Source organism: Achroia grisella, unplaced genomic scaffold (genome assembly GCF_030625045.1).
Source record: "Achroia grisella isolate CSIRO2021 unplaced genomic scaffold, CSIRO_AGI_Agris_v1 utg2156, whole genome shotgun sequence".
Lineage (NCBI taxonomy): Eukaryota > Metazoa > Arthropoda > Insecta > Lepidoptera > Pyralidae > Achroia > Achroia grisella.
This window is the reverse complement of record NW_026712714.1, coordinates 108,917-128,478: the sequence shown is the minus strand read 5'-3', so window position 1 is coordinate 128,478 and position 19,562 is coordinate 108,917. Positions and strand designations below refer to the sequence as shown.

Below are 19,562 nucleotides of genomic sequence, written 5' to 3'. Positions count from 1 at the left end.
TGCGCGACGTCGAGCGCGAGGATGTCGAGGGGGCGCGTGCGGCCCCTCCTCGACGTAGGGGGAGGGGAGGCTAGCGGGCGGGCCAGGGGAGGTGCACGTGCGCGACGTCGAGCGCGAGGATGTCGAGGGGGGCGCGTGCGGCCCCTCCTCGACGTAGGGGGAGGGGAGGCTAGCGGGCGGGCCAGGGGAGGTGCACGTGCGCGACGTCGAGCGCGAGGATGTCGAGGGGGGCGCGTGCGGCCCCTCCTCGACGTGGGGGGAGGGGAGGCTAGCGGGCGGGCCAGGGGAGGTGCACGTGCGCGACGTCGAGCGCGAGGATGTCGAGGGGGCGCGTGCGGCCCCTCCTCGACGTGGGGGGAGGGGAGGCTAGCGGGCGGGCCAGGGGAGGTGCACGTGCGCGACGTCGAGCGCGAGGATGTCGAGGGGGGCGCGTGCGGCCCCTCCTCGACGTAGGGGGAGGGGAGGCTAGCGGGCGGGCCAGGGGAGGTGCACGTGCGCGACGTCGAGCGCGAGGATGTCGAGGGGGGCGCGTGCGGCCCCTCCTCGACGTGGGGGGAGGGGAGGCTAGCGGGCGGGCCAGGGGAGGTGCACGTGCGCGACGTCGAGCGCGAGGATGTCGAGGGGGGCGCGTGCGGCCCCTCCTCGACGTGGGGGGAGGGGAGGCTAGCGGGCGGGCCAGGGGAGGTGCACGTGCGCGACGTCGAGCGCGAGGATGTCGAGGGGGGCGCGTGCGGCCCCTCCTCGACGTAGGGGGAGGGGAGGCTAGCGGGCGGGCCAGGGGAGGTGCACGTGCGCGACGTCGAGCGCGAGGATGTCGAGGGGGGCGCGTGCGGCCCCTCCTCGACGTGGGGGGAGGGGAGGCTAGCGGGCGGGCCAGGGGAGGTGCACGTGCGCGACGTCGAGCGCGAGGATGTCGAGGGGGGCGCGTGCGGCCCCTCCTCGACGTGGGGGGCGGGGAGGCTAGCGGGCGGGCCAGGGGAGGTGCACGTGCGCGACGTCGAGCGCGAGGATGTCGAGGGGGGCGCGTGCGGCCCCTCCTCGACGTGGGGGGAGGGGAGGCTAGCGGGCGGGCCAGGGGAGGTGCACGTGCGCGACGTCGAGCGCGAGGATGTCGAGGGGGGCGCGTGCGGCCCCTCCTCGACGTGGGGGGCGGGGAGGCTAGCGGGCGGGCCAGGGGAGGTGCACGTGCGCGACGTCGAGCGCGAGGATGTCGAGGGGGGCTCTGAGCGCGTGTCCGAGCGCGGGGCGCGTGCGCGCGAGCTCCCCGTGCGCCCACTCCTTGACATAGGTCCCGGCGGATGCGCGCACGCGCAGCGCCACCAGCGCGGGCTGGCCGTGCACGGGGGAGGCGGTGAGCTCGTACAGCTCCCGGGCGCGGGTGAGCAGGGGGCGGCGGTGCAGGACGCGGATGGGTGTGCGCTGCGTGAGGCGCACGCGCACGCCCGGCTCGTCCGTGTTCGTGTACGAGTTGATGTTGGCGATGTCCTGCGCCGTCACCGTCACAGGGTCCGCCGACGTTTTCTTTGAAACGATCGAACAATCAATAATCAGTAATGTTCACGAGTCTAAGTGCGACTCGGAAGTCATCCGCGCAATTATATTCTCATATATCTCATTAGGGGCCATTCAAGTATTATGTATGCACTATAGGGGGGCGAGGGGGTCTTTACTTTGCTTATTTTGGATGACAAGGGATGGTAGATCGGTAATTATTTACTTTTTTACACAAATAGCACCCTCACTCTTGTCTTTGCTAAAAAAAAAACAATACATTAATTGAAAAATATTTACGTAGGCCTAGGAGAGGGGGTAAGATCTTTGCTTACTTTTGCTGACAAGGGGGATGGGGGGTTAATAATTGTAATAAATCTGCTTACGTCCCCACCCCTCGTGTCATCCAAAATAAGCAAAGCAAAAGACCCCCTCGTCCCTCCATAGTGCTTACGTAATTTTTGAATAGCCCCTTCCCCCTGGAAACCATCATGTCAAATTCCTGGTGAATTTGCCATGATCGGTTAACTGACCTGACTTCGTACTGATCTCTCCACTGGCGCCCCGCTAGCGTAAACCATTAGCGCAGACGGGGGCACCAGTTGTCAGTCTGTCTGTTTGTTCCGGCTAATGTCTGAAATGGCTGGACCAATTCTGACGGGACTTTAGCAGCTAGTTATTAATAATAGTTCGTATACTCACATCGTGTTCATATTCGGAGTGCCCTAGTTTGATGCAGAGCGCCTCGTACGTCTTACACTTGGTCTCCTCGCCCTTCTTCAGTTCAGACAACTCCTCTCTGAGATGTCAAATTACAGGTTAATGAGCATCACGTCTCAGTACTCTGGAATGGCAACGGATGAGTAATATCGTGCCACAAAAGGCCATATGACGCAAACGGCAAATTTTACAGGAGAGCTCATCAACATTTTCACTGTGATATTCTTACTTTTTTTACGAATCTATAAGTTGTAATTAAGCCTGTATGTGTGTACTAAGATACAAATAAAAACTATTATCTATCTATCTATCTATCTATCTGGTATATCTATGTGTTAGGGGTGATCGTGAATCATGGATGTCTTTTTTTTAATATAAAAATTATAACGATTTAGAAAGCATTTTTGGCAAAATAATAGTTTCTGTTATTTTGCGTTTTGGCCCTTTGGCATCTTGAAGAATTCAAAAGGGGCTGTTCAAGTATTACGTAAGCACTACAGGGGGGGGGGGTGTTTGCTTTGATTATTCTGGATGACAAGGGGGGCAGTGGAGTCTAGATGATGAATACGTCATCGGTAGTTATTTACTTTTTTACACGAATAGGAACCCACACATTGTCTGCTCAAAAACAATACATTAATTGAAAAATGTTTACGTAACGATGGGCGGAGGGGGTAAGAGCTTTGCTCACTTTTGCTGATAAGGGGGATGGGGAGGGGGGAGGGAGGGTGGGGGGGGGTAAATAATTGTAATAAATCTCCTTACGTAATATTTGAACGGCTTCAAAAATCCGAAGGCGTGGCTCACCTGCTGACGTGCACCAGCTGGTGTACAATGACCTTCCCGCTGGCGGAGATCTCTTCGCACACACGCTTCAACTCTTCTTGGGTCAGCTCCCTCCGAGGATCAGTCACCTTCGCACACATTATATATATTATATACTAGCTGTTCCCGCGACTTAGTCCGGCATCAGCTACCTGTCAAAATCGGTCCAGCCATTTAAGAGCTTAGCCGGAACAAACGGACAGACAGACAAAAACTGTAGAAAATGTTATTTTGGTGTATGTACCGTACCGTATTTCTATTCATATGTATGAAGTAAAAAACTGTTATTTCAATATAACAAACCGACACTCCAATTTTATTTATATGTATAGATGTATAGTTATATGTATAGATAATGGTAGCGTGTGAGGGTCACCTCGACTGCGAAGGGCCTGCCGTCCCCCAGGCACCGCACGTCCACGTCCTCGCGCCCCGCAGACATGAACTTCATCCGCCGCTCGCTCTCCGCGGGGGTAAGCCTGCGGCCAATGTAACGTAAGTAATATCATGATGAAATCGTAATTAAAAACATAACCTGGCTAATCATCATCATCATCATCTCAGCCCGGAAGACGTCCTCTGAAAAGAATAGAATTTTTATTAACTCGTTTTTACAGTAATAACAGAAGAAGTACAAGAATAAATTACACATTAAAGAACGGAGTCAATGTGGACCACAACTCAGCATAATGCTGGAAATAGTTTCCAGCGCTGATTTTCAGCTGGGCCCCCAGTACGGACGCGCATATATTACAATTAAAAAATACATATACATAAACTTAATAAATCAGATACTATACAATTAAAATTAAAATAATAATATCAAGAGAAAAAGTATATAAATAGAAAGAAAGAAAAGAAGAAAGAAAGAAAAACATATATTGACAACCATTATTACATTTACACATTTGACAAATGTACATTTTACACACACATATATATATACATACACATATGCACACACACTCATATACATATATACATACATACACACTTAGAACAATTACAATAATTCATCTTATATTATTTCTACATATGGTTGGCAACATGGCTGACACTCAGCATATGCACAGTGTCATTGCAACATATGCACCTGTCATTAGTGCCATTATTAAATAATAAAAAGTAAAATTATAATAATCGTAAAACATTATATACGTAATGGATAAAAGAAAAAATAAACAATTATAAAGAAAAAAAAAACCCATAGAGATGCGTACGGTGCATTTTATGTATTCTAATAACTAATTAAATCTAATTAAAATAAAAATATCCATAACACTCGCTCTCTAGTACCAGCAAATAGTTTCAGCCAAGGAAACTGTCTGCAGGTAGTAAATGCTGACCAACTGCACAGATATACTGACCCGTACATGGCCGCGATGGGCCCGAATATTATCTCCTGCACGGACGACTCCATCATCCGGACGCCGTTCACCAGCCAAGGAGTCTGCGGCAGCTCGCGGGACAACTTGATGTATCTGCCAATACAAACATCATTCAGTTACATCTATACATATATACATATAAATAAAATTGGAGTGTCTGTTTGTAATATTGTAATACCCGTTTTGTACATGCATATGAATATAAATACAGTACATATACCAAAATAACATTTTTTACAATTTTTGTCTGACTGTTTGTTCCGGCTAATCTCTGAAATGGCTGGACCGATTTTGATGGGACTTTTATTGGCAGGTATCTGATGGAATAAGGAGTAACTTAGGTTACTTTTATTTTAGAAAAATAAAGTTAAATTCTACACGGACAAATAGCGGGAAACAGCTAGTTATACCGTCATACCGTATAGTTGCAACGTCATGGTAAGATGTTTTTGCATTAGATCGTATCTAGACGCGTGGTAGCGTGTCAAGCCGAGTTTCAAGTAAGAGAACTGGCGAGCAGCACCGTGTGTATATTTACACGAACCATTTGGAGCTACTTTTGACCCCCTCATAACTCAAAAACTCTTTCACACAAACCTGTCAAATTTGGTTCATATATTGAGACTTGCGAGATAAATATGTGTTCCAAATTTCATAAACATATCTCAAACTGTTATTTAGATATTAACGTCCAAATATCGTCATTTTTATCACTGATCAACTATAGATCAAAATTATAACCCACTTCCAGATGACCTAGGAAGTTCAAATTTGGCATGCAGATAGGTAATTATGTGAATATAAAGGAAAAAATCTGAAACTGGCAAATTGTTATCATTTTATTGTAATTTTTTACTTTAATTGATTCTATTTCAACTTATATTGGTCGAATACTAAAATTCTATATAAACGTCGATATGCACCAATGAACATTGATCCCTGGCAAAAATAGCTCATCTTGTACTGGACGGAAAGTAATATTGTATGAAAACGTCGATCTTTACCAATTTACGTTGACCCCTTCACATCAGTGTCGATAATTAGCAAACTTCAAATATTGCATTGAGCGGTAAACACAAGTTGCTATAATTTAGGTTCTGTCTAAAATATACTTGTACTTACATAACTGAGAGTATAGTCGAATATCATATACCCCGAAAACATCGAAAATACAGTAGTTTATCAAAAATAATTTGCTATTAATTTAGTTATAAATAAGTACCTCGTATAATTTATGTACAAAAAGTAATGATATCCCATCAAAAACATAAATGTGAAATGATAGCCGAGTTTAATATTATGATATATGGCTTGATTGTTGACTTCTACGACAAAAGAGATGAGATCTAAATGGGTGCCAAGTTCAATGGTCTGTCCTGAAATGTATTTATAACAATATAAAATATCATTTCTTCTTATAACTTAGGATAATATACTGTAGCCTAAGGTCTAACTTGGCTAGTTTTCATATGTAGGCATCCCCTAAGAAAGGATTTTGATAAATTCCACCCCTAAGGGGATAAATTAACGCGAGCGAAGCCGCAGGCAAAAGCTAGTTACTTTTATATACAACAAACCGACTATAAATACAGTATCAAACCTAACAACGACAGTCCTAACCACACCGTTCACTTAGTAAATTTACATGTATTAAAAAAAATATATTTGATCCGTTATTGAAGTTGTAAGAAATCTTCGAATCTGCACGGAGAAATACAGATATAGTACCTAAATGATTTATATAAATGTCTACGACCATAGAAATAATCTCAGGACAATTCACACAGCGCCATCTAGACCCAAGTTAAGCTAGCTAAAGATTGTGTTATGGGTACTAGATACCTGATACATATAAGTTAGTTTTTTTTTGTAATTACACACATATTATACATAGAAAATACCCAAACCAAACAATCATACTCATGAATACAAATGTTTGTGCTGTGCGAGAAATCGAACCCGCGACCATCGGTCGTAAAGCGGTGTGCTAGCCCGCTAGACCAACGAGGTCGTAAATAGAAACAATTCGCTGAGAAATAGAAATAATCTTTATTCAAATAAACTTAATGTAAGAAATATTGAATAGTCACATTTTTTTTATTCTACGCTCATTCGGAACGCAGACTCATCACAAGAAGAATGAGCATTAAACTTGTGTGTTGCTTTTTTAAATAAATATTGTTTTAAGTAGATTTACATTTACAAGGATTAGGCATGCGACAATCAACATAGAAACATTGTCAGCGCTATGAATTTTAAGTTAGATATTTTCTACCAAAACATTATTATCATTTATAAACTCTTCAATTCTATAATAAGCTTTTTTACAAAGAAAATATTTTATAAGACATTTGAATCTTTTTTCAGGCAAATCGAGTACAGACTCTGGCAGTTTGTTGTAAAACCTTACGCAATTTCCATAAAGCGAATTACTAACTTTCGTCAAACGGCACTTAGGTAAAACTAGTTTGTTGACATAATAAACTTATCTTCGTTTATGACCATTTTAGATAACATAATATGGCCTTTAAAAACCTCAGTTGACGAGGAGATTGTATACATACCACTAATATACTAATATAAAATAAATTCAAGCTAACAGCAGGCTTGTACATTGTCACTGGCTGCGGTGAACACCAAAATGTTGTGGCGTTCAGTGATATTTGTAGTAACGTTTCTAAGTGCAACAATCCACACTGCAAGGCTCAAAAATAAGTTAGATTCCAAGAAGATAAGTTACAGGATAGCGTCTAAAACAGTGGACGGCATAGAATGTGTAACCGACTGTATCAATAACGTGTGCTATACGGACGTGTACCGGCGGGACACGGCGCAGTGCTCACCCGGCACCGAACCCGCACCGCAGTACCGCACGGCGCAGCGCAAGCAGACGTCGCCAGATTGCACCAGCCGATGCGGCACGTACGGATACAGCTACGAGTGGTGCTACACTGGAGACACCATCGACGACAAATCCTGGGACTACTGCAGCGCAAGGATAGCAGAATACGAGCATATAGAATACAAGCACGTTACGAAACATGGCATTTACTGCGCCACCGCCTGCGACCACCACGGCTACAAGTACACCTGGTGCTACACAGTCGACGGATCTTGGGGAAAGTGCGACAAAAGTCACGTGAAACCGTACGTGCAGACGTACACGTACCGAAGAGTGCTGTGCGCGGGCGTGTGTCACGTACAGGAACGTTATAAGTACAACTGGTGCTACACCAGAACGAAGTCATGGGCCTGGGACTACTGCGCTCCGCCGGCGCGGACCCGGTCCCTAATAAACGTGATGTACAAATCAACGTGCAACATATTAGTCACTAACAGTAGCCACGTGGCTTCAGAAAGTTCGGATAGCACGTTATCGAACTCGTGCCCCGGATTTCTGGACGGGAGGTGGAACCGACTTTTGCAACTGTACCGGATGTTCCCGGGCGAATACAAAGTGGTGACGGTGAGGGACGAGCCGGGAAACCCGATCCGGGACTACGTGTTGCACGTGGACGACGGCTCGCTGACGCCGCTGGGCGTGCGGGCGGTCATCAACAACGCCACGGTGGACGCGCGGCACTGCCACGTGGCGAGCACGGTGGGCCTGCTGGCCACGTGCAACGGTCACCCGACCACCGTGCTGGCGCTGCTGCCGCAGGACTCGTGCGTGCTGCGCGGCCGCCGCCCGCCGCACCACCCGCGCCGCCACTACGAAATCGACGTGGACCGGTTCGTGCGGAACACCACCAACTATATTTTGGAGAACGTGATCGTCCAGTACAACACCACGACACGCCCGCCGTCGCCCACGGCACTCATCTTCACCCAGTCGTACCGCTACGCTAACGGCGACATCGTTTCCGAAAGTATCTGTTATATACCTAAACAACATTAATGTTGATTGTGTTATGGCTGCATTTAGTTTGCCTTACGAGAAGCGGAATATTGTTTTGAAATTTAAATACAACGACGTTGTGTCTGAACTCAACTCAATCGTGGTGACTGAGCGAAATATACACAAACGGTGGCCGGCCGGCAGATACACACACACTAATTGACCAACAATTAGTTTGACCATTTTCGAAGGAATTGTAGCGATCTGATCCACCTCGGCAGGCATCGATATCCGTATGAAGAAAGTACACTTAGTGGTCAATGAGAGGTCAAATGAGATAAAAATTCTCACAACACTATCTAGTCCTAAGCTAAGCAGAGCTTGTGTTATGCGAACTAAACCCATACAAATTGTACGGTACGTGACCGTACAGTCGTCAGCATTTGACACCGCTCCGCGTCCGTATCACGCCCACACATACCATTTTCCCTTCAGTACACCACATACTCACAAGCATCAGTCCATCAGTCCACACTCAATCTTCGTGTACTCAATATATCAAGTTGGAAAGCAGCCCGGACTTATCATTTATACATCATAGGATACAGATTGTGTGGGTCTCAGCAGACTCATACATCTTTATGGTCCTTCGAGCCGGAATCGATGATGTTCTAAGCACACTATCATCGTGTTGGAATAATAACATTGGGAAATCGACAGTCAGCTCAACGGCGAAAACACAGAATATGAACAGATTGTCACCAGATATTAGAAGCAGTATGAGAGCCCACCTTCTAGAAGGAGGACTACTGGCGTGTGGTGTATCGGCGCCACCGTGGCAATTGCCATGACCACCAATATCTTAATTATATAATTTTATTTCATTTGTGTTTTAGTCTATAAGGTATTTTATAATATGGGCCTAGTAGCCTGAAATAAATATAAAATAAAACAAATATATATGTATATCTATAATATATAAAGCTGCATTACGGTCACTGACTGATTGACATAGTTGTTCTCCCAGAAGCAGTGCCGGGGGGTCGTGACGATGTATGGGGGAAGTGTACCTCTCGCCAGGGTGACCACGAGAAAATTCCGAAATTTGGGAAAATCCAAGATGGCGGACCAAGATGGCGACTGAACTTTGTCAATTTCCATCGGATCGATTTCGTTCAAGCGGTAGTTCGTAGCGGGCCGCAAACGCTTGTATTTCAGGTTAAAAGAAAAAAATAAAATCCAAGATGGCGGCGTGAAAATGAAAATGAAAATTGTAATTTTTCGAGGGTTTCAAAAACCGAAATTCCCAGGGTAGTTGCGGGGGTGCAGGCGACACCGGTTGTGGGGCATAGGAAAGTCGAAGGACCCGGCCTCTAGGGAAAATTATGAAATTTCGAAAATCCAAGATGGCCGCCGAGTTGGGGCCGTGTGAATTTGGTCCTAAAAATCCGGATTATTTTCAAAGTCATTTTTTAGGTACAGGGCAACCCCGCAGCGAGTCGGCTTCTATGGGGCGATGATGGGTCTCGGTAAGAAGTATTGCCAGCGCTAAAAAGAATTCCCGAATTTGGGGTAATTTGGGAGAAATGTTCCAAAAAGTGGGAAAAAATTTTTTCGGCATTTTTGACAAAAGAGGCATCAAGGCCTATCGAGAAACATCCCCTAAAGGGTTTTAGGTGGGTTTTGTCGAAATTTGTTGGCAACACCCATACATGGTTTGACCAAAATTGAAATTGGGGTGTCTCTCCAAAAACTGAAATTCCTAGGGTACTAGCGGGGATGCTACCGATCCCTATTGTAGGGTGTTGGGAGGCTGAAAGACCCGGACTCTAGGGAAAATTATGAAATTTCAGAAATCCAAGATGGCGGCCAAGCTATGGGAGATTTAGTTTTTGGAAAAATTTTGGGATATTTTCAATCGCGTTTTTGCTGCACATGGCAACCCCGTAGCTAAACGCCACCTACTGACATGGGTAAGTCTCAGTAAGAAGATTTGCCAGGCCTAAAATTTTTCCCCGATTTTGGGTTAATTTTGGAAAAAAGTCCCATAAAGTGGGAAATTTTTTTTTTTGACATTTTAAATGAAGAACTCTTTTTGGTCTACTACAAATCGTCCCCTGAAGGGTTTTAGGTGGATTTTTTCAGAATTTGCTGGCAACACCCATACATCATGGGACAAATTTTGAAATTGAGGTCTAGCTTCAAAAACTGAAATTGATAGGGTACCTACGAGTATGCTAGCTCAACGCACTGTGCGGCGTCGGATAGCCGAAGAACCCGGCCTCTAGGGAAAATTATGAAATTTTAGAAATCCAAGATGGCGGCACAGATAGGGGAGTTTTGCTTTTCGGAGAAAATTTGGGACATTTTTAAATGTTGTTTTAGGACACATGGCAACACCGCAGCGAGTCGACTTCTACGGAGAGATGATGTCTCTTGACACAAAGTATTACCTGGTATGAAAATTTTCCCCGATTTTGGGGTATTTTTTGAGACAGGTCCTAAAAAGTGGGAAAATTTTTTTTCGACATTTCAAACAAAAGATTGATGAAAATCTGTCAAAAGTCATCCCCTTAAGGATTTTTGGTGGTTTTTGTCAGAATTATCTGGCAACACCGCAGATCAGTTTTCTTAGGGAATAGTACAAGAAGAAGTCACCGAGGCTCTACATAATGTATGGACGAAATGTTTCTGTTACTAAGGTGAATACGTCAAAACTATTAAGAAGTAAAAATCCAAAATGGCGGCAGAGATAGGGGAGTTTTGCTTTTCGGAGAAAATTTGAGATATTTTTAAATGTAGTTTTAGGACACTTGGCAACCCCACAGCCGGTCGAGTTCTATGGAGAGATGATGTATCTCAACACAAAGTATTACCTGGTATAAAAAATTTCCCCGAATTTAGGGTATTTTTTGAGATAGGTCCCAAAAAGTGGGAAAATATTTTTTGGACATTTCAAACAAAAGAATGATGAAAATCTGTCAAAAACAATCCCTTTATTGATTTTAGGTGGTTTTTGTCAGAATTATCTGGCAACACCTTACATCAGTTTTCTTAGAGAATAGTACTAGAAGGAGTCACCGAGGCTCTATACAATGTATGAACGAAATGTTTCTGTCACTAGGGTGAATATGTCAAAAGTATTAAAAAGTAAAAATCTAAGATGGCGGCCGAGTTACGGTACTTAATTTATGTTGACATTTTTAGGGACTTTTAAAAATTCAATTTTGGGGTACCATTAATCTTTGCAGCGACTGACAGTTGACTTTTATGGAGCAGTGGGAACTCTCGATGGGAAATATTACCTGGTCTAAAAAATTCCCCGATTTTGGGGTAGTTTCGGAGAAAAATTAAAAAACGTGGGAAATTTTTTTTCGTTAAGTTGAACAAAACAGTTATGACCGTTGGTCCAAAATCATCCCCCAAAGGGTCCTAGGTGGTTTTTGTCAAAATCAGCTGGCAACACCATAACTCGATTTTCATAGTAAACCGTACTCAAGAACTACTAAGTGTAACATGGGCTCTGTACAATGTATACATGAAGTGTTTCTGTCACCAAAATGTATGTGTTAAAGGTATTTAAAAAGGAAAAATCCAAGATGGCGGCCGAATTAGGATCTATGATGACAGTTATAAGAACTTTTTAAAATTCAGTTTTGTGGCACCTATCATCCCTGCAACGAATTGACTTGTATTGAGGAATGGAAACTCTCGGTGCGAAGTATTAACTAATTTTCATAGTAAACAGTACTAAGGAACTACTAGAAGGAGTCACCTTAGCTATGTACAATGTACAATGTATGGACAAAATGTTTCTGTCACCAAAGTGGATAAGTTAAAAATATTCAAAAAGGAAAAAAAGTTTGAGTATTTTATCTCTGGTGATAAATTTAGGAATATATTTTGGGGTACCTGGCTTCCCTGCAGCGAGTCGACCTTTATTGAGCCATGGCAGATTTCGGTTTGAAATATTATCTAGGCTACAAATTTTCCCCGATTTTTGGGTAATTTTGCAAACCCAAAATGTGGGAATTTTTTTTCGACATTCTAACATAAGAGTGACGGGGATCTATAATAAATCTCATCTTAATAGTTTCATGCGATTTTTTTGCAAAATTAGGTGGCATGACCAAGCATACATTTCTGTATACTAATACAGAATGGTAGGTAATGTGAGGTTCTATATTGTGATCATTGCAATAAAAATTAAAGCCACAGGTCCAAATGGTATACAGAAAGGTAGGTTAAGTTAGGTTTTGTATTGCGACTCTTACAGTAGAAATTATGGCCTCAGAATAATATAGTAAACAAAAAGGTAGGTTAGGTTAGGTTTCGTATTATGATCTCTACATTAAAAACTTTGACCCCAGACTAATATAGTATACAGAAAGGTAGGTTAGGTTAGGTTTTGTATTGTGACCATTACAATACAATGTTTCGCCACAGGATGGTACACGATACGTACATGGAACAGAAAACCGTCTTCACAAAAAAAATCAAAGACAACGCCTCGCGGGCCTCTTGAGGCCCGCGCACACACGCACCCTCTAGTCTATATATATAAATAAAATTGGAGTGTCTGTTTGTAATATTGAAATAACCGTTTTTTACTACATGCATATGAATATAAATACAGTACATACACCAAAATAACATTTTTTTATATATTTGTTTGTCTGTTCCGGCTAATCTCTGAAATCTCTGGACCGATTTTGATGGGACTTTTTTTTGGCAGGTAGCTGATGTAATAAGGAGTAACTTAGGCTACTTTTATTTTGGAAAAATAATGTTAAATATATGTATACTTGATATGTTGACTATTCATGTTTGTACTAATACAAACACGGTCATTACCTTCTGATAATAGTATCTGGAGGTTATCATAATTCACTGCGCATATATATCTATCTCAAATAGTGATAAAAAAAATTGGTTTAGGTACTAAAATAACCATAAGCAACGGTTCAGGTTTAGATGTAACGATATCGGTAGTCCAGTGGTTACCATACCATTTTACTGCCGATGGTCGCGGGTTCGATTCTCACACAATAAAAACATTTATATTGATGAGTTCCCTCCGATCGATCCCCCGTCCAATTCAAACGGGGATTGTAATTACGACGGCCGAGGTCAGTACACAGTACACAGTACACAGTACACAGTACCTGCCTCCGAGGTGGAGCGGCGCGCGCGCGGCGGCGGCGCGGGCGGCGGTGGCGGGCGCGGCGGGCGGCGGCGGCGGCGCCCAGCCGGCAGTACACAGTACACAGTACACAGTACACAGTACACAGTACACAGTACCTGCCTCCGAGGTGGAGCGGCGCGCGCGGCGGCGGCGCGGGCGGCGGTGGCGGGCGCGGCGGGCGGCGGCGGCGGCGCCCAGCCGGCAGTACACAGTACACAGTACACAGTACACAGTACACAGTACCTGCCTCCGAGGTGGAGCGGCGCGCGCGCGGCGGCGGCGCGGGCGGCGGTGGCGGGCGCGGCGGGCGGCGGCGGCGGCGCCCAGCCGGCAGTACACAGTACACAGTACACAGTACACAGTACACAGTACCTGCCTCCGAGGTGGAGCGGCGCGCGCGCGGCGGCGGCGCGGGCGGCGGTGGCGGGCGCGGCGGGCGGCGGCGGCGGCGCCCAGCCGGCAGTACACAGTACACAGTACACAGTACACAGTACCTGCCTCCGAGGTGGAGCGGCGCGCGCGCGGCGGCGGCGCGGGCGGCGGTGGCGGGCGCGGCGGGCGGCGGCGGCGGCGCCCAGCCGGCAGTACACAGTACACAGTACACAGTACACAGTAAACACAGTACACAGTACCTGCCTCCGAGGTGGAGCGGCGCGCGCGCGGCGGCGGCGCGGGCGGCGGTGGCGGGCGCGGCGGGCGGCGGCGGCGGCGCCCAGCCGGCAGTACACAGTACACAGTACACAGTACACAGTACACAGTACCTGCCTCCGAGGTGGAGCGGCGCGCGCGCGGCGGCGGCGCGGGCGGCGGTGGCGGGCGCGGCGGGCGGCGGCGGCGGCGCCCAGCCGGCAGTACACAGTACACAGTACACAGTACACAGTACACAGTACACAGTACCTGCCTCCGAGGTGGAGCGGCGCGCGCGCGGCGGCGGCGCGGGCGGCGGTGGCGGGCGCGGGGGGCGGCGGCGGCGGCGCCCAGCCGGCAGCACGCAGGCCCCCCGCGGTGGCCTCCGCTAGTGCTTGCTCCGCGGCGCGCCTCGTGAACTCCACCGCGAACCGTTTCCGCTGCTGTTTGCGCGACGCGAACACCGCCGGCGCCACCGTCTTTAGCATCTCCAGTTCCTGAGAAAGAATTCACTCACTAAGTGATAGGCGTAACTTAGTCTTCATCATTTCTTAAGGCCAATAAGCGGTTGCGAATGTTGTTAAATAACCTATAACGTTCCTCTTTAAATTAGCTATATGACACTAAAATTTTGCCGCCCGCTCGAATGTAGCCGCAGATTGACGCGCGCGGGGAACCGTCCGTACATGCGTGCGCGCGCGCAAACGTCCGTAAGTGCATGCGTGCGTGCGTGCGCGCGCGTAAGCGTCCGTACCTGCGTGCGTGCGTGCGTGCGTGCATGCGTGCAGGCGTGCGTGTGTGCGTGTGTGGTACCTGCAGCTCGTCCGGGTACTCGTAGGTGAGGCTGAGTAGCAGCGGCGACACGGCCCCCGAGTGCAGCCGCAGGCCGGCGTGTGCAGCCAGCTGTGTGCCGCACGACCACTTCCACGCCTCCTTCAGTGCTGTCAGCGCATCTGCACACGCACCCTCATGTACTCACTCACACATATTTTGTTACTCTACATTTGTCACAATCAAACATACATATAGGCCCCTCTAGGTAAGGTAAACTTAGGTAAACTGTAGGCTATGGACTCAGGGTTGACACGTGCGCGTAGTCTAACCTTAAGAAACCATAATGTATCCTCCTTGGAAACTCCTATGCTGTAGTCTCTAATAGTGAAAACCTCAACAGAAAATGCATTCCATAATCTAATGTTACGTTTACATTCAGCCGCTCCCGTAATATCGCCGCGTCTGCGTCGACGAGAGTCGATGCGAATGAGTGTCGTTTACACTCAGCCCTCATACTTATTTACCGGGCGACTCTTCCTTACCTTCCGCTTAAAACGCCGGGCGACAACTGAGCGAGAAGGCTAAATGTAAACACACGCTGCCACTAGCGCTGCCAGTCCTTTGACTCGCGCACGAAAAACCGACAATCGAGGGAGCGTCGGGCAGCGCGAGTGGCAGCACCGATGGCATGGGATTTCCAATCCAACAACAAACAACAACAAACTAATAATCGAGTGCCACATCGCCCTGGAAAAAATTGCAACGCATAACGGAGTAATTATCCAGTGGATAAAGGGGCACAGCGGATCATATGGCAATGACGCCGCGGACGAACTAGCGAGAGTAGGATCCGGCATGGTGGTTGCAGGCCCCCTCCCGCTCATGCCAATACCATTCTCGCAATTTCGCACCTGGATTCGCCAGAGATCCACCGAAATACAAAACCACAGATGGAACCTAACCACTGATTGCAAACAATCTAAAGTGGCAATTCCAAAAACGAACCATCGGTTAACAACACGTCTACTTAATCTAGATAGACAAAACCTAAAAATAATGATAGGGACAATAACGGGCCATTGTTCCTTAAACAAACACTTATACAAAATTGATGCTACAGACAGCCCCCTCTGTCGGGGCTGCTTTGAAGCTGAAGAAACGGCGGCTCACGTAATCCTGGAGTGCACGGCAGTGGCCGAACAACGAAAACAAATCCTCGGAACGGTGAGGTCGCTCCGTGAAGCCTGCGAAGACACCAGGAGTCTTCTGCGCTTTTGGGAGGAGCTTGGCTGGCTACGTTAGTAGTCTGGCTCTACACGCACAACGGCCCGAATGTGAGGCTAATTGCGGAGAATGGAGTCTAACATACCATACCATACCATACCGATGGCATGGGACGTATCGTGTTTACACTTTCGCTCTGCTCACTTCTATGCCTACTCGGGCTGAGTGTAAATTGGGCTTAAAGTGTACGCGGAAGCAAACTCCTCTGAACCGAATCTGTTATTCAAGTTGAAAATAGCAATTTATTTTATCCTCAAATACTCACCAGGGTCATATTCGGGGAAGATCTCTGCAATGAGGACCGTGATGACTCGCTCGCGGACTAGGGTGGCGATGGGGGCTGACAGCGCGCACGCAAACGTGGGGCACTCATACCTAGAACATGTACACATTATGTTACTATGCTAACTCGAGTCATATCATCATCTCAGCCCGGAAGACGTCCACTGCTGAACAAGGCCTCCCCCGAAGATCTTCACGACGATCGGTCCTGCGCTGCTCGCATCCATCGCCTTCCAGCGATCTTGACCAGATCGTCGGTCCACCTTGCTGGAGGTCTTCCCACGCTGCGTCTTCCGGTCCGCGGTCACCACTAGAGGACTTTATTGCCCCAACGGCCATCTGTCCTACTAGCTATGTGCCCTGCCCATAGTCACTATCTGATGGTATATGGTAACTGTATACGTCATCATACAACCGTCAGCATTTTACACCGCTCCGCGTCCATATAACGTCCACAAATACCATTTTCCCCTCAGTACACCAAATACTCACAAGCATGCATCAGTACACGATGATTGAGTGTGACTCAATCATCGTGTACTCAAAGCCCGGACTTATCATTTATACATCATAGCATCCAGATTGTGTGGGTCTCAGCAGACTCATACAGTAACTGTTGCCCATTTACATAAATGGTAAGTCACCATACAGTTGGAAGTATTTTGCTCTGTTTCAAATCCATACACACTATTTTCCCTTCATCATGTATTCAGTCAATCAAATTAGAAAGCATTCCGAAATTTATCATTTATACATCAAACATCATAGCATCCAGACTATTTCTGTACACCAGGCTCAGACATTTTTACGGTCCTTCGAGCCGGATACCACAGAACAACGAGGTTTTTGTTCTGTGACTCCTACCACAAACATCACAGAATATTTTATCATACTTTGCCACTCCTGAGAAGTAAATTACTATGCATCCTTATCCTGAAGTTCACAGCTACATCTCAATATTCACAGTTCTTAAGTCAACAAGCTTAGTAATAGATTGGGTAGTAAACCCAATCTCTTGTACAAGTTAATGTATGGTAAGCATATAGCTCATTCTTTTAAATTTGAGTGGATATTGTTGAAATGTAACAATTAAGATTAGTAATATATTCAATGGGACTTTTAGATAGATATTAGAAACATATATCACTGAAATGGTTTGTGAAGAAGAAGTTATAATGATAACTAATCCATCAGGCATTAAGTCCGCCATGTATACAATTTAAATTTAAAAGCCTTTTTTACTCTTAATATTACAAATTTACAGCAGTAACAGTAGTCCTGTCCTGTTCCGGAAAAAAAAAATATATATATAATTAAAAAAAAATTATAGACTAACATTTTTGTATGCAAAAGAATAAATCAATAATATTAACCTAGGACAATTAAACAGCACCATCTCATCTCATGCCAAGCTACCAGTAAAACATAAAAATATTCTCATCACCTTTTCTTCTCCAGTATTTCCTTCACCATCCGATTACTATCAGGCCATGTATCCTCTTGCAGTATGCCAAGGCAGCTGACACAGGGATGTAGCTTCCGTTTCTTATGAGGTGCATGACCATTGCTGTCTGCTACATTATCATCATGTACAGTATCTGTGTCAGTATTGTCTATAATATCATCCTGTGTGTGTGTACACACTGCCGGTGTCTCACCTAATTCTGTAACATTATTTATAATGGCAACTTCATCATTGCTAGCTGTGACATCTTTCTTTAATTCTGTGCTTTCTTCTGTAGTATTTGATGAGAGTGAATCTTGAAACTGAAACAAATTAATTAGTAAAATATATGTAGCATGTTTATCTCTTCTTACAAGGTGACAATCACTAATCTCTATTCAGAATTCTGCTGTGTTGAGCAGAGCCGTCTTTCACCTATTAGAGGCCTTGGGCACATTAGGATAATGGGTCCCCTATGACCATAGTAATAAAGTACTATTTTGTTAAAATAGACAAAGTCATTTTTAAACATGACTCTTTAGATATGTATATGGGGACAGCCTACCTTCAAAACAAACCAGGCAAAGATAATATTAAAATGTTGTTATGTGAGGGATTCAAGGTCTTGGTAGATATTTTTAAAAAAAAGATAATCAATTCACCATAGTCTGTAAGCATGTGTTAAGACTGATTTTCAGCTATCGGTTATCATTTGGTAATGGAGTATGGACTAGACTAAACTAGGGGGCCACAAATCATTGTGGTGCCATAGACACATGCCCAGTGGGGAAGAGGGGCCTGGTGTTGAGCTTTCTATCAAGTGGATTATGACCAGTTTAACCGGCTTCTAATAACATTTCTGTAGCAAAATGAAGCATCCAATATGGATTGACTTGTAATTATTTATTATTTTTGCGTAATTATACAAATATACACAGCTATATCAAGCAAATTAAAGAAAAACTTGGAGTCGTGTCGTATCAACAGCTAAAGGGACTGATAGAAGATCGTGGAAGGTGGCGGGAGCTCCACCGACAAGAGCACAGCTCTTAAATTATGAATGAATGAATACGAAAATATAGGTGTCTTCATCTATATACCAGCTCAAAAAGATTTTATTTAGTGATGTAGAATTTATTATACAGGATAATTTCTAATAACATTATTACTTGATTTAAATTTAAAAGTTGAGGTTATAATACACTTTTAGAACCGCTACATGTCTTAATATGTTAAATATGAAATAATAATGTGAAGTCAGAATAATAAGTTAAGAAATAATTTGTTTTGATATAACCTACGAACAGTAAGAAATATTTAAATAACGAAAACTTACTTTCAACACATATTGGTCGGAATTTTCATACGCGCTTGGTATTTTTAATCCCAAATATCGAAAGCAACACCGGTCACAACACCCTATGTCTTTGCAAAAGTTAAATATTGCCTTTTGATTCATATTTATTGAAAAGTTTAATTAGATTCGCAACAGAAATGTGATTCAATTCAGAACAGCAGAAATTAATACTATTTGTTTACAGTTCACGGTAAATAATATGCGAGTAAATTGTAATCCACTGTGGACAACATAAGGATGATTTTTCTTTAACAAAAAATGAGATAGTCAGTACATGAATGACATTTAGTTTGTACGTTTCGTTACATCTTAAAACATAATGTTATCGTGATAAACTAATTGTGGAA

General features: G+C 45.2%; 2 protein-coding genes across 2 annotated transcripts; one reads left to right on the top strand and one right to left on the bottom strand.

Annotated features, from left to right (window-relative positions):
- The first annotated feature begins 21 nt into the window (after positions 1–21).
- On the top strand, positions 22–750 carry LOC131842301 (collagen alpha-2(I) chain-like). The gene is made up of 2 exons (XM_059190840.1): positions 22–427; positions 482–750. The coding sequence occupies exons 1-2, from the start codon at positions 22–24 to the stop codon at positions 748–750; spliced, it is 675 nt and encodes a 224-aa protein (XP_059046823.1).
- Positions 751–960: 210 nt separating this feature from the next.
- LOC131842274 (putative tRNA pseudouridine synthase Pus10) lies at positions 961–19,399 on the bottom strand. Its single transcript, XM_059190811.1, has 10 exons — positions 19,195–19,399; positions 17,859–18,181; positions 16,398–16,507; positions 14,888–15,027; positions 14,345–14,571; positions 4,404–4,517; positions 3,413–3,515; positions 3,019–3,125; positions 2,194–2,290; positions 961–1,521 (listed from the first exon to the last, which is right to left on the bottom strand). The coding sequence occupies exons 1-10, from the start codon at positions 19,315–19,317 to the stop codon at positions 1,159–1,161; spliced, it is 1,707 nt and encodes a 568-aa protein (XP_059046794.1). The 5' UTR covers positions 19,318–19,399; the 3' UTR covers positions 961–1,158.
- Between the last annotated feature and the right edge of the window lie 163 nt (positions 19,400–19,562).

Coding starts and splice junctions, on each gene's coding strand:
- LOC131842301 (XM_059190840.1), top strand. CDS start 22: ATGTCGAGGGGGCGCGTGCGGCCCCTCCTCGACGTAGGGGGAGGGGAG. Junction 428..481: donor GCGCGAGGATGTCGAGGGGG/GCGCGTGCGGCC, acceptor CGGGCGGGCCAG/GGGAGGTGCACGTGCGCGAC.
- LOC131842274 (XM_059190811.1), bottom strand. CDS start 19,317: ATGAATCAAAAGGCAATATTTAACTTTTGCAAAGACATAGGGTGTTGT. Junction 3,516..4,403: donor CCCATCGCGGCCATGTACGG/GTCAGTATATCT, acceptor CATTGGCCGCAG/GCTTACCCCCGCGGAGAGCG. Junction 3,126..3,412: donor GCAGGCCCTTCGCAGTCGAG/GTGACCCTCACA, acceptor ATGTGTGCGAAG/GTGACTGATCCTCGGAGGGA.